At 48.6% G+C, this 14,914-nt stretch overlaps 1 protein-coding gene across 3 annotated transcripts in view; it reads right to left on the reverse strand.

The window, feature by feature from the left end:
* RNF41 (ring finger protein 41) overlaps nucleotides 1-14,914 on the reverse strand; it is a 34,071-nt gene that overhangs the window by 8,264 nt on the left and 10,893 nt on the right. For 2 of the 3 annotated variants that reach the window (XM_073318400.1, XM_073318398.1), the window contains one exon: nucleotides 4,404-4,516. In XM_073318400.1, coding sequence (XP_073174501.1) covers nucleotides 4,404-4,493 — 90 coding nt within the window. In that variant the 5' untranslated portion in view covers nucleotides 4,494-4,516. Of the gene's footprint in view, nucleotides 1-1,827; nucleotides 1,960-4,403; nucleotides 4,517-14,914 lie in introns of those variants that run through there. The other variant, XM_073318401.1, reaches the window with a different exon arrangement.

Here is a 14,914-nt window from a genome sequence, read left to right on the forward strand (position 1 = left end):
TGCCGGGGTTGTAGCCGTTACCAGGGAGCCCCTGTTCCGGGCGTCAGTTTAACAGGCCGTGGCAACACCAGGCTGGCCAGGATCCTGTTTACATACTCGTGTCGCTAGGAGCTTTCTAGGAGGGCTTCTCCAACCACAACAAACCGATTTCTTTTCCCCCTGGAAATGGTGCTAGCCCAGCTGTGCCGTACCACGCCCCTCCTTCAGGCATACGAACAGCCCCTTCCCAGCCAGGGCAAGGACGCGAACGCAGAGGTGCCAGGTAACTAGACTGGGACGCCTCCCTGAGAGGCAGGACATGGCGAGTCCAGATTCCTGAATTTACTCCGTGCAGTGCAATGTGGACTTGCTGGGTGGCCTTGGATACGACGGTTAATTTCGGTGCCATAGAGCCGGTCGAGTGCTGTACTTGGCCATCACACGAGGGGTGTCCGAAAGATCAGAAGTCTCATCTTCAGGACGGACTGAGAAATCCCAAAGCCCCCTGACTTCCCTGGGAGAGGCGGGCGGCTCAGCTCTCTTGGAAAGGAAATCAGGGGCCAAGCTGGATAAAGTTCTGATTTTTTTAAAAAGTGCTTTTATTTAGAACATTTACAAAATTCCAATCCATTTTTAACATGTTGCTCGTTCTTTACTTTCTCCCCACTGGACAGTCTGAAATTGCTAAAGCGGAGGTTTTAATTAGGGTCAGAATTGTTACCTGAATTTCAGATTTTACCTCGATTTATTTTCTGCCAAGAATTTCACATTTTTAGGCCCCTCTCTGCAGCAAGAGACTATTCTGGAGCTTCATAAACACCCTGACTTCCAGGCCACCACAAACTCAAATGTGGATATGCAAACAGCTTGTGCTGTATCTGCAACTAACAGCACCTTCCACTAGATCAAACTTCCACATGCCAAGAAAGGTGAATGCTTCTGCTAGACTACGCTCCTCCATCAGGGAACGCAGCTTGAAGTCAATGGGACTTGAACACCCATGTCCCTTAGGTGCTTAAATACCTTTAAACATCTGGCCTTTATGCTTTGAAAATCTCACCCTTCGGATGTTAACTTCAGGCTATTTTTGAACATTTTGCCACTTATGAACATTCATAATAACATCAATAATATATTGAACGGTTATATAACTTTTCACTGTTAACACTGAAAATCATTTTGAAGGGACAGACGTCATGCCATTAAGAGAACAGTTAACATAGTTTTTGCATCTGTTGCTACGAACACCGAGGCACACAATGTTTGCAGGGTCAGAGACTCACATTTCCAGCATTTTGTTCTTTTGCTCGTAGAAGTTTTGCAAAATTCAGTAATCTCCTGCTTCTGACATTTAAAATCCAGCATTTATAATTTAGTTCATTATGAAGTGTTACGCTAAACGTACAATGGGTGCATGTGTTTAAGTTAGCATCAACCTGATTTAAATCGGCATGTTTTACTTTAAATCAATAATTTAAGTCAGTGGTTTAAACTTGCCTGGATTTACATCATTCTAGCCCACTGAGAAACCAACCAACTCGCGTTCAGAGCGAATGGAAGTTGTTAGACATGCAATGTGTTACTGCCCTACCATGTGGTCATCTCCTGCATCCCCTTGTCCTTCCTGTCAGTTGCACAACACCAGTTCAGAGAAAAATGCAGTGAACGTGTCTGTCATAGATGCAAGATCTGTAGAGAACGAACTACACCACCCTCCCCAGTCACAGTAAATTGTTTACTGGTGATGCAACTTCAGATTTAATTTTTGCCAAAACACAGACAGCTTAGCAAGCAGCAAAACACTTCAGCCAGCAAAGAGTCGTGACTTGCACTTTGCCCACAACTTACTGGCATTGCAGTCACTGCTGATCAAGAGTCCCAGCTGAACGTCCCTGTGCGGCTCAACTTTCCATTAGCCGCACTGCAGTGCATTTGTTCATGGCAAAGTTTTGTGTTACTGTCACTCACGCTCTAACGGGCCTTTTAAAAAAAAAAATAGTTACATCACTTGAGTTGCTCAGAGCAGGCCCCAGGCTTTGCCGGAGTTCCTGCTATCCCTCAGATCCTAGGCTGGTTATCTGGCAATTTCAGGATTTTTTCCGCCAGTTGCGAAAATGCCCAAGGGGGTAACAGGGCAAACCCTAAATCCTCTCGTGTCCCTGCACGGGTGACAATGCAAATCAGGGGCAGGGAAAGAATCCACTTCCTAAAGGGAACAACACCTCTGCCGCAGTCAGGCATAAGGTCACAGGGACCTCAGGAAGGATCTGGAGTCTGAAAATCCTTGTTCACAGGTGCTGTGTGATAACACACCGTCAGCACTGCTGTGATCCTGCTGACACACGGCCTGACTCTGAACCCGCTCCAATAAGTTGGTGAATGGGTAGCGCCCCCCCCCGCCCCGGGTGCAAGGAGGACTCCTCACCCTCCCACCACCTGTAAGAGACAGCTGCTACGATCTCTATTCAAGCCCCAGGGACAAGTCTAAGCCCTCGTGCCCAGCATTAGACCACCCACGCAAACGCTTTTCCCAGTCAGGATTGCTCACTGCGCATGTTATGTATGGAGCAGTGCAGTTAGGGTCACAGTATTCCCAGCCTCCCTCCTGCAACAATTCCTCCCTTCCTGGGCCCAGCAATCGTCTCCAAACACAGAGCGACAGCTCACAGCAAGAGCTGTTATGTAACTATCTACAGGCCCACCTCTGCTAGGCCTCGGGCTCCGCACTGTAACAGCAGCCACCCGCTGTACAGAACCCAGAGCAACCCACCCGCTGTACCGCTCTGCGGCTTCACAGGCATTTCAGACGAACGCTCCCAAGACGGGGAGCCAAAAATCACCGCTCCCCACAGCGAAAGGCTGGAAGAGGCACGCCGGCTACTGCTGCTAGCCTGGCTCTGCGCAAGCGACTCCCGCGTTTGGATTGTGCGCGTGCTGGAGGAGAAGACAGCGCTGAACATACTGAGCTATTAATGACGTGCCAAAGGATCGCAATGTTCACAATTTGGACCCCCTCCGCTTTCCTGGGCCTAACGTTTGCTCCTAACAGGTGGCAGGGAGGAGGGCAGGGGGAGAGGAGACTCGGCAAGCCCGGAATCTTGCTGCTGCTAGAAAAGAATGGTCACCAGATACCCTCCAGAAACAGGGATTCCCCAGATGTGCTCGGCGTGGGTCCCACTGGGGACGCACGAGCACCTCCCGCGTGCACGATCAGAGGTGTTTTTTAACAGGAGCACTCATCGGGGCAGCCCATGCACCCGGACCACCTCGTGCACCCAGACCCAGGCGCAAAGGAGCAAAGTCCCTCACATTTCAAAGCCCGTGCTGCTGAGGGCTTTGAAGAGCCAGGATGGAGGGCAGGTCATGGGATCCATACTGACTCCAGCATCTCCAAGAGCCGCAGTTCCTGCTGGGAACATAACTGTTGTCTCCCCCTTCAAGCATGGGTCAGCCTGGGCTCCACTCTAGGTGCCTGGTAGGTAGTATCCTCCTGGGACAGTGGTGGGGGGGATGGGGGGGGTGTTTCAGCTGCATCCGTCCAACAGGGATTGGAGCCCTGCTCTCCCCCAATGGATTATCACGCCTGGCAGGCGGGTCAAGTCAGAATGTTTAATGAACGTTGGCGGCTGCTGCACACAGCTGCCTGGCAGACCTCAGGCTGACACGTTCCTAAAGCAGGCGGAAGATGTGTGCCCAGGGGAGCACGCTTCCAAATGTGAAGGGAGAGACCTGCCAGCCTGCTGGTAGCAAGTGGAAATACACCAAGATCCACTTCGCGAGTCTCTGCAACAAAACAATTTGGCCTTTCAATGCGCTGGATATGGCCACAAAGATGGGGGAGAGGCTGTCAGCTCAGGCCCCTGGAGTACACAGCTTCTCTTCTGCTGGTGTGGAGCAAGACTTCGGGAAGGCGGCTGGTTTGGCGATCAGCTGGTTCAGGTGGAGTTCCGAGAAGCCGGGGTGAATGCTAACCCTAACACCACGCCGCATGCAAAAATGCCGGGAGAAGTTTTTTTTATATAGCACCATCAAATGCCGATGCACACGCCGGCTCCAAAGCCTCTGATAGGTCTCAGATGCCCGCCGAGGTTGGGGCAGTCGCATTTTAGAAGCGATGAATTGAAATAGCTAGGGTGTTCGTACACTAGCAGCTTTCAGCAGATTTCCACCAGTATGTGTTAGATTACAGCAATTTAACCCTGGTTAGGCTGATTTTGGCAAGCCGCTACTTTCAAGCAACGACCGGAAGGGTCGGAGCTGCACTTGTACATTAAGCTTCTCTTTTCACACATGCATGGCTGTGCATTTAACATCCACCCGCACTTGCTAGAACGGGGATAAAACCATAGTACGGAATCACCCCTGTAAATCTCGCCAATCACGACAGCGGAAAAGAACTGGTTATTGCTCTTTCTGGCACCTACCTGCACTGGCTCCTCCAGGACCCCACTGCAGATGGGGCATATAAGGTCTTCATCAACATCCCCCTGAAAGCGGGCTACATCATACCCCATTGCTCATCACCGTCGCCAGAACCCTGGAAAGAGAGAGAAGGAAGGAGATCAGGGGCAGGCAGAGAACTGCGGGGATCACACCAGGAGGAAAGCAAGGACAGACTCATGTTCTGCTCCTCTGAAGGCAGAGCCTGATCTGGGAGTTTAAAGTCCCTCTTTGCAATGCGGAGAGTTGGAAACAGACCTGAGCCTGCTGCATGCTAAGCCAGGGGCTCGCAGGCCAGCTCCAAGCCCTTACACAATAGGGTGTGGTGCCCTGTTGTCAGCCCCACTTCCATGCATTGAATCGCTCCTCAGGGGGAGAGCAAAACTAGCATCAATTGCACACTTCCCTCCCCCACAAGGCATTACTCATCCCTCTGCACTTGCAGCTTTTCCCATCTTGCTTCTTTTGTCCTCGCTACCGAAGGGTCTGTGCGTGAGAAGGCAGAGGAGGCACCGAGCGCCCAGGACCCTATGGACAAGCATCAGATGTGCTCAGACCACCAGGATTCTAGCTCCGCTCTCTGCCACTGACACAGGGTGATCTTGGGCAAGTCACTTTGCCTCTCTCTGCCGCCGTTTCCCCTCCCACCCCGTCTCAGCTACGTAGGCTCTGTCAGTCCCTGAGTAGATATCTGAGCCGTGCCTGGCACAATGAGCTGGCAAACTCAGACAGGGTCTCAAGGCGCTAGGGTAATTTGAATAGCACAGTGCCCCTGCAGCGGATGCCCCTGGGCCATTACCCGCTACAGGAACGCCATCTGGAAATCCTCACGGCACAAAACAACAGCGAGACCCCAGCTGGATATGTTTACGAATGGGATGTCTGCGGTCGCAGGGGACTGGACCTGATGACCGAGGAGGGTCCCTTCCAGCCCTGACCCTAGCGCTAATTTCTCAAGTTTCTTCCCCCACAGAACTGCATCCCGATCATCCTCTCCATTTCACGGATTCCCTTTGGCAGCTTCCATTCCCTTTCTCCAACAGCAGGTTCCCATGCACTACAGTCAACCCGAGCTGGTTACACAGCGCCACCTGAACTCCGGCATCCTGCCCAGTACTCAGGGATCCTAGTGTCCGTTCTTTGGTTAAAGTGCGGCTTCTCCTCTCGCAAGCATGCTCGAGCGGTGAGCATGCCACACCCTGTCTGCGGTTAGCTGTTCCCTGTGCCCAGAAGAGCCAGATGGAGACAGGGATCTAGTTCACACAGGAGCCCTGTAACGTCTGGAGTACAGGAATAGCATAGCCCAAGTTATTCCCACGTCCCTACAGCTCTTCTGCTCCTAAGTCAGGATTCCAGAACCGGATCCATTGATTCCGGTACTGTAAAACTTCAGGTGCTGGTTTAATTCCAGGTGTCTTAATGAGTCACTTACGCATCCTCAAGACACAGGACTTTTAGAGCCCGACAGAATTCACCGGGCTACCGTGGGCTTCCAGTCTTTCCTACACACGCCAGGTGTGCGGGAACATTAGAGGATGGCTGTGGAGATTATGTAACATGATCACAACCAACATCAAAATGTTTCAGAGGTGCGAATGGTCTGAGTCATGTGACACCATCCACCCCTCAGGGGAACATGCTCTATTTAGCCTCTAAGCTCTCCACATCAGGGCCCGGGGTGTCAGCATAGTGCCCAGTGAGGGGGGAGCCCTGACCTTACACAGAGGTAAAAAGACAGGAGTACCTGTGCACTCATGAAGTTCCTGCATTTACCCGCAACCTTTTACAAGGCCCTGCACTGGGACAAAGGTCCTTTCACGGTCCCTCACCAAACAGATCCCGCAGGAAGATGGTAACCCCACTCACATCTCCAGGGTATAAGAGCAGCTGGCAATGATGGTCTAAAAGGTCCCCCCCATTTCTTACAGAGGATCTTCCTAGACCAAAAAGTTGCTATGGGGAGACATAAGGCTCCTAACCCTTGAACTAAGAAGTCAGCACATGGCCTGTGACTGGAGCTGCTCCTCTCCGCTCCATAAGCCAACCAGTAAGGGGGTTGATTATGACATCAAAAGGTAAGCCAGCCAGTCGCCACCTACCCTGTCACTCATTTGAAAGCTATCATCCTATTGGTCCAAGTACCCCAAAAACTCTTAACAGCGTTAAACGCATTTGAGTTTTGTCCCAGTTCCTGAACTAACCCATCACAATCCAGTCGCCTGGCATCAGTTCACTCGGCAACTAGAGATGGCCCAGGAATGCCAGAGACAGTCTGGGATAGCAAAGGAGGTTGCAGCTCTTCTTCCCCAAAACCCAACAGCCCTGGAAAGCAAGTCTGCCCATATTTACGTCAGCAGTAACACCAAGAGTTCAAAGATGATCTCCGTGGTAACGATGGTGCGTTTTCCAAGCAAGATAGTTCTCCCCCGCCCCAGGAAGAGTCAAGTGCTGAGAGTGCGGTTTCCATTAGCAAAAGGGAGATTAACAGCTTTTTAAGAAAAAAGAAAAGGAGGACTTGTGGCACCTTAGAGACTAACCAATTTATTAGAGCATAAGCTTTCGTGAGCTACAGCTCACTTCTTCAGATGCATATCGTGGAAACTGCAGCAGGCTTTATATATACACAGAGAATATGAAACAATACCTATTCCCACCCCACTGTCCTGCTGGTAATAGCTTATCTAAAGTGATTTCCAGCACAAATCTTTTTAAGATTTTTAAAACTTTTTAAGAGTTTTAACCAAAAAACCATTTGGCACTCTTGCATGGAGGTCCAAGGTTCATTTCCACACTACACAAGGCATACGTTCACGTGGCTTTGCCACAGCGTGTTTGTGTCACAAATCTGACATCAGGAATGATAACATTCATAACCAGTAGGAGAACACTTCAATCTCCCTGGTCACTCAATAACAGACCTAAAAAAGTGGCAATTCTTCAACAAAAAAAACTTCAAAAACAGACTCCAACATGAAACTGCAGAACTGGAATTAATTTGTGAACTGGACAGCATCAGATTTGGTCTGAATAAAGACTGGGAGTGGTTGGGTCATTACAAAACCTAACCCTAATTTCCCCCATACTAATTTCCCCCACTGTTACCTTCTTGTCAACTGTTTGAAATGGGCCACCCTCATTACCACTACAAAAGTTATTTTTCCTCCCTTGGTATCCTGCTGTTAATTGAGTTGTCTCATTAGACTGACCTCACACTTAGTAAGGCAACTCCCATCTTTTCATGTATTTATACCTCCTCCTGTATTTTCCACTCCATGCATCTGATGAAGTGGATTCTAGCCCATGAAAGCTTATGCCCAAATAAATTTGTTAGTCTCTAAAGGTGCCACAAGGCCACAAAAACCTCGCTGTTTTTGCTGATACTAACACGGCTACCCCTCTGAAATGTGTGTCCTCTGGATCCCAGAGGTTCCCAGTGAACTAAGCCTTCTGCCGAGTTAAAATGGCTTTGGGCACTATCTACGGAACAGATTTTCTGTGTGTCCGCTCGATATCCACTGGCTCTAGGGCACACTCATCTCTACCGATGCAGACCGCTGAGTCATTTGAAGGCCGGAGGATAAAGACCTCCGCCCGTATTCTGTCCCACCCAATTCATCTTCCTCGCTTTCATAACAGCCGCTCTAGGTTTCACACCAGCCTTGTGCTGCTGCCCATCAAGAAAGGCCAAGTGAGATTTACGCACTGGATCCATGCACCATTAAATGTTCACGCTGAATGCTCACAAGAGAAATATTTGCTAAGATGGATGCGTCATCTCTCTGTTGGGTTTGCTGGCTCAGCGCTTCAGAGTGCACTTCCTATCCTTTACTTGTGATCTGTATGGTGCCAACATGGGGCTGTAAAGGCCGTTACTTGCCCTGAAGACATTATACTCATTATGGACAACACACAAAACAAGGAACAGGGCATTAGAAAGAACAGAAAGCAGCAGGACTGAGCAGCAAAGTGTATTGTGAGTCTGATTGGAATAAAATCATTCTGGCTGGGGGGGAAAAAAAAAATCCATCTAGTCTCCAGATGGCTGGGGTCCAAAATAATCAGCTGTTCTATATGGCTGGGGTATAGAACCTATGGCTTGAGCAACATGGCAACAGGGAACATTCAGAATGGTCCGCCATTAGTTGGCGGATTGAGTATCAGAACCAGACCCCAGGCATTGAATATGTAAAACTCCACCCTAAAAAACCCTGCGGATGCTGTAGGAGAGCCTTGCTCTGGAGTGACTGTTTAAATATTGAGCATCAATTTCTACATGTTACCACTCTGGGTTTTTATAAAGATAGATCCTTTTGATAGATTTGATAGATCCTTGCACAGCAGAGACAGCAATAGCACACAACATCCAGTAACTGTAGAGTAAATATACCGACAGTCAAAGCAATATCAAGTCCAATCGAAGATCATAAAGGTAGAAGAGAACCACTGAGGTCCATTCCCTGCAAGCCCAAGAGAGACACCCTGCCTTTGGAAATCCCCAGTCTAATTCCCCTTTAGCTGCTTTGAAAATCCCAGCTGTGAAGCTCGAGTATAGAGCCTTAAGCAGAAAGAAGAGACACTCTAGACAGGCAGTGCCGATGAAGGCCTTTGATGGGCTTGTTTTACAGCCAGAGGGGAGAGACGATGGATATGGGATGAAACAGACAATATAAAAAAGGCCTAACTCAAGTCCTGGTCTGCTATGAGCAGCCCAGGCCAAAATGCTGGAAGTGAAGCAATTTAGTTCACTAACAACTGCAGGCTACAAACACACTTTGCACTAAACGCAGAACATGCAAAGTCACGGCAGCTACTTATTTAGAAGCCACCTGAGGTCGGAGCTCAGCATCATCATCATGTGGGAAATAACCCTCCCAAATGTAAAATGCAAAGCAGCAACCTTTGAAACTGTTCCTGGGAAAACCAAAGACCCAGTGAGGAGTTAAACCCCTCACGTAGCGGCTCCAGCAGGCCAAGGATGATAGAACTTCACTAACAGCGCGCAAGACCACACACTTCGACTTCGGGATCTGTCAAGTCAAATCTGGTGAATAAGTTATTCCACCCGTCCCCTCTGACAGCAGATACACGCAGCTGGTGGATTTACTGAGTAAGTATCAGATGCAAAAGACTAGTCCATAATGAGAGCCAGACCTTGTTGGACAGATCTGCTAAATCAAACTTAATTACGGCCTGTGCTGGAAGTCTCGGATTTCCAGCTTTGCCTAGTTTCTCAGAAAACAGACACCCTGTTTTCATTACGGCCAATACGAGGTATGCCAACAGCACTGCACCTGGGTGAGCTTGGAGGAAACCTGTTCTGTAAGCAATGTTATTTGTATAATCTTCCCAATTTCATAAACCCTGGGGGCCAGAAAAGTACATTAAAACCAAAGGGAAAACAAGGCGGCCACAAGAGGGAGTGTCTCTTGTAGTTAAAGCACAGGACTGGGGGCCAGAACTCCAGGGTTCTATTCCCAGCTCTGCCACTGACTCACCCTGTGATCTTGGGCATGACCCTTGTGCCTCAGTTTTCCCATCTTTAAAGTATGTCCGATAGGAATTCCCCCAGAGATATTCATGTAAGTGTTCAAAGCTCTTTGAGAGCTTCCAATGAAAGGCGAAAGCAAGGGACGTGGCAGTACTGGACTTTTGCTTCTGCACGTGTTTCGTGTAGCTTCAACCAGAGGGAGGAAGCAGAATCTAGTGGTCAGACAGGGAATGGTCAGAAAAGGGGAGCCCAGAGTTCTGGTCTTAAGAGGCAAAGGAAAGTAACAGGCATTCGACACGTGGAGGAGAAGCACTGGGGCAGCTGTGAGTATCTGTCACAGCTGCTTAAGCTAGTACAGGACCAAGACAGATGAATTCTGAGGGAATCACACAGTTGGTGCTTAGAGGGGGTCATTTACAGGCGTTGCAAAGTCTCTGAAACATTTGGCTAGAAACACTCCCTCCCCACCATGAGCCTCTGCTGCAGTCTTTTTGCTTTCTCAGCTAGGGTGAGAGCCGGTTTTGGGAGGGGGGCGGCCCAAGCCCACACAGACACAGCTCTGGACTGATAAGCAGATTGTTTAGGGGAAGATGGGAGAGATAGAGTGTGAATGAATCGAAGGCCTTGTGTTCACTTAAGGTTTGCAGCTTTGACTCTGCCAGTGGGAATCCAGGCCAGCAGAGAAAAGGCAGAACCGCTAGTGCAGACACAGTTATACCAGCAGAGCTGTGCCTGTGAGGCCAGGTCGGCCCAACTCGAGGAGCTATCCTGCCCCAGGATAACGACACCGACACTGCGAGTTCCACTGGCAAAGCTAGGTCCGGAAAAAAACAAAACAATTCCCGACTGGCATCGTTACACTGGTAAAACACCAAGCACAGACCAAGCTTGAGAGAAGAAATGAGCTGCTCGGCCATGGAGAGAGCCGAAGCACTCCCGCCTGTCACGTGTGCAACGTTTCTGCGCATCTAGCCCCACTATCTTCTGCCCCAGCCTTCATGTAGCCCTGCTGCTCCCGGCACAGTCTCATCCGCTGCAGCTTCCTCTCTGCCGCCTAGCTTCACTTCGTCCCAGATTGGAGTGGAAACCACACGGTGGAATCGGTATAGCAGAGAGAGATGTGACCCAACGGCTCTGGGACAGGGGGCTCCAACACTGACCTTTCGCTATCTACAGCGCAAAGCAGATGCTGCTGGTCACTGACAGCAACGTGACCCGTTCTGAAGCCGACTATTAACTGCAGTGACATTGAACCTGCACACGCAGCAGCACGTAAAGCCAGCTGGAACGCCATCTGCATGACCTAGCTGGCCAGCAACCTAGTTCTAACAGTGCAATGCAAGTGTGACAGAATGACGCGTGGCACAGAAACCTAATGTGAGCTAAGGTCGTTCCGACAGACAGCACAGCGAGGTGGTAGAAGGACACATTCAGACAGCATGTCAATTAAGCAGTGGGATCCAAAGTTTCCCTTGGGCTGGAAACCACAGGCACGTGCCACCTCTCTGTTCAGATGAAAATGTGAAACCCTTCCACTGTGAGGGGAAGAGAGGAATTTATTTATAGCAAAATGCACCTTGGAGCCCATGTGAGAGAGACAAACATCAAGGGGTAAATGATCAAAGCAAGACTGAGTTTTGGACCCACATCTCCCACAGAGTTTAGAACAGAGGTTGTGTAGCTGAACTGCCCTGCAGAGATGAGACAGTTACTCCGGCCCCACGTGGAAGTTAGACAACAGCACTTTATAACCATCTATAAAAGTCACACTTTCATTTGTTAGTCCCTCGATAAAGCGTGCATACATTCTGGGGACACGGGGCTCCCACCCGCAGCTTCCTCCTGAGTGAGGCTCATTTAGATTCTTTTGCGGGATTTTATTAAGTCTCCTACCTGGGCAGCTTCTGCCAATTGATACGGCCTGTTTTATTGATAGCTGGAGCCTTTATTCATGTGCCAGGTTTTCCAGATCAATCTGTTACTGTTTCCAGCGTAGAATTACCCTTAGTGGTTGTAGGTGCTGAAAGTGGCTTCAACCACACAGAGAACATGGGCTTGAGTGGTCAGACCTGGAAATGCAGAGTTCTGTTTTTAAGAGGCCAAAGCTCGTACTTAGTTTTGTTGAGGAGTTTTGTCTGATCTACGCTTAGCCAGGGTGGATGTGGGGGATGAAGCACTGACAGACTCAATTACTTAGCAGAGATGGGGACAGAGGCCTTGACTTCACTGCTAAAAAGGTGTATTTTTACCAGTGGGTAACTAATGTTTGAGAGCTACACTAAGGGGGAAAAACCCAGCAAAGAGAAGGCACTTGTTTTATGGAGGTGAACAACGCGAGGTCAGCACCAGGCAGGGGCATAGTGCTGACCTCACCTAGCTTACCTGGGGTGAACCTGAAGTGTCTTCTCTTCAGTGTTTTTACCTCAGAATAGCTCACACACATTTATTACTCTGAGGATAAAAAACCCACCTGTTCTTTTTTGTTTGTTTTTTAAAAGCAGTGAAGACAAAGCCTAACTGCTCTTAACTCCACTCCACGAGGTAAAGAAAGATCAGAGACAGGAACAGCAACTTAGACAAAATCTGGGATATGCAGTGTTGTTATAGCCCTGTTCTTTCAGTCCCCATCTCTGCTAAGTAACTGAGTTTTCAAAAAAAAAAAAAAAAAAAAAAGGAGACCTAGATAAGTTCATGGAGAATAAGTCCATCAATGGCTATTAGCCACGATGGGCAGGGATGGTGTCCCTAGCGTCTGTTTGCCAGAGCTGAGAATGGGCAACAGGGGATGGATCACTTGATGATTCCCTGTTCTGTTCATTCCCTCTGGGGCACCTGGCATTGGCCACTGTTGGAAGACAGGATACTGGGCTAGATGGACCTTTGGTCTGACCCAGGACGGCCATTCTTATGTTCCTCCTAGGATCTTTGAGAGACAAGGTGGGCAAGGTAATAGCTTTGATTGGACCAACTTCTGTTGGCATGAGACACAAGCTTTTGAGCTTACACAGAACTCTTCTGCAGGTCTGGCTGCTCCAATAAGAGACATGACCTCACCCACCTTGTCTCTCTAAAACCTGGGATGAAATTTGTGCACAACCAAGAATACTTATGGGTACTTTTTTCCTTGCTTCTTATGACCTGGATGGCCAAACAAAACTAAAGTATGGGCCTGAAAGCAGTCAGTGAATAATGCCACCTGGTTGGTAGAGCTGGTAAGGACACTTATTTCCATGCCAGTAACGGACGGGAGAGGGACACATTTTTGACTGAAATTCAGAGGGTTTAAGAAATTATATCCTTGAAATTTTGCAAGAGTTTTTTTTTTAAGTAAGATTTTTCCACTAACTTGCCACAGTGATTTAGAGAGAAAAAGACAGCAACAGCACATGGCTCTTCACCTATTAACCTCTCTGTGGCACAAGACAACTGTACCATTGACTGCTCAAACACTAGCGTGACTAGGAACAGAGCTGTTTAACCATAAGCTTCAACTCTGAGGCATCAGTTGTCTTTTCAGAGCAAGAAATTGAACAGAAACTCAAATGTGCACTGAGTCGAATGGTGATCAAAGAACTCACCCACGCAGCATTAGTACAAAATGCCTTTGATGGCACTCATATGCATCCAGAAGTCAGCTTAGCAATTTTAAAGAATGTGCGCTCCACTCAGAGGGAAAATCAGGGAATGAAAAGGTTTAACTCAGTAATAGCATTTGTAGTTTTATACACGTTTAACATGCAATTATGTTGTGAAATTGATATATCCATAGAGCCCAACACTGTGGTATTTAGGCGCTGATGCATTCATGCCAACATGTGAGCCACACATGAGACAGGTAACATGGATCGTGGCGATAATTGTTTGGAAAGGTATTCAAATCATAACCCACCAGATCAAACTCATTTGATATCAGTTACAGGAGAATTACGGGAACTGTAGTTTAAATTATTTAATAAGATTCTAACATTTTCTTTGCTCTTCTCACTAATCTCTAGAAAGCCACCACCATTGCCAGCAGTTGTTGCCCTAACGTACATACTTTGAAACAATGGTGAGGAATTAATCCCATCTCTGAATTTGTTCGTTTACATCATACTAGGAAACCATTTGATCAGGTTTCTGTTATCAGTTCAGTCCCTCCCACCCGTATGAGAAAACCCCGTATTTTGAAGCACCAACTCCACTATTAAAACCCTCGTTCTAAGTCAGTTTACCCCCATCAGACAAAGACTTCCTAAACTAACGACCCCCAGCAGTAATCTGCAGAGATTTTAGTGCATAGTATTTGCTGCACAAGACCCCAAGGCACGTCCTGCAGCAAATAGTGACAAGAAATTATCTGCTCAGGGAATTATTTTGGGGAAGTCCCATAACCTGCGTCACGCAGGAAGTCAGCCTAGATGACCACAATGATCTCTTCTGGCCTTGAAATCTATGAATCTAAGTGCTCGACAGCCCACTGTGAGAACCTCCCGTCTAGCCAAGTGAACGCAAGGCTGAGAGCCAGGAAAGCACCAGTTCCAATTCTGGATCTGCTACCGACTCACTGCAGAGTCCTGGGCAAGCCACTTCACCGCCCGATAGCTCAGCTTTCCGATCTGTAATGTGACTTCTCACAGGTGTGACATAAGGATGAGAGGATGTGTCTTCACTGCAGAGTTACCTCGGGTGATCTGCACCCATGTTAGCCTAGCCCAGACGTGAGCAGCCACACTGGGAAGCCACAGTAGAATACTACATCCTCGCTGGTTCTCTGGATCACAGTAACTTGAGTCACTGATCCTTTCCCAGGGAACTGTGAAAGAACTTGTCTGTCCTTCTGGGAGTGTGTGGGGAATTGTGGGAAGGCACTGCAGGACTGTCAGCACTCAAGGGATTTAGACTGCAAAGTGGGCAGGTTACCAGTCTGAGCGAAAGCAGAATCCAGGCTTTAGCCCACACCCACAGCCAGCCCACTAGCTGGGGACGAAGGCACCATTAAACTCGGGAGAGAAGTTTGTGTGTGGA

Source organism: Lepidochelys kempii, chromosome 20, assembly GCF_965140285.1.
Source record: "Lepidochelys kempii isolate rLepKem1 chromosome 20, rLepKem1.hap1, whole genome shotgun sequence".
NCBI classification, from domain to species: Eukaryota; Metazoa; Chordata; order Testudines; family Cheloniidae; genus Lepidochelys; species Lepidochelys kempii.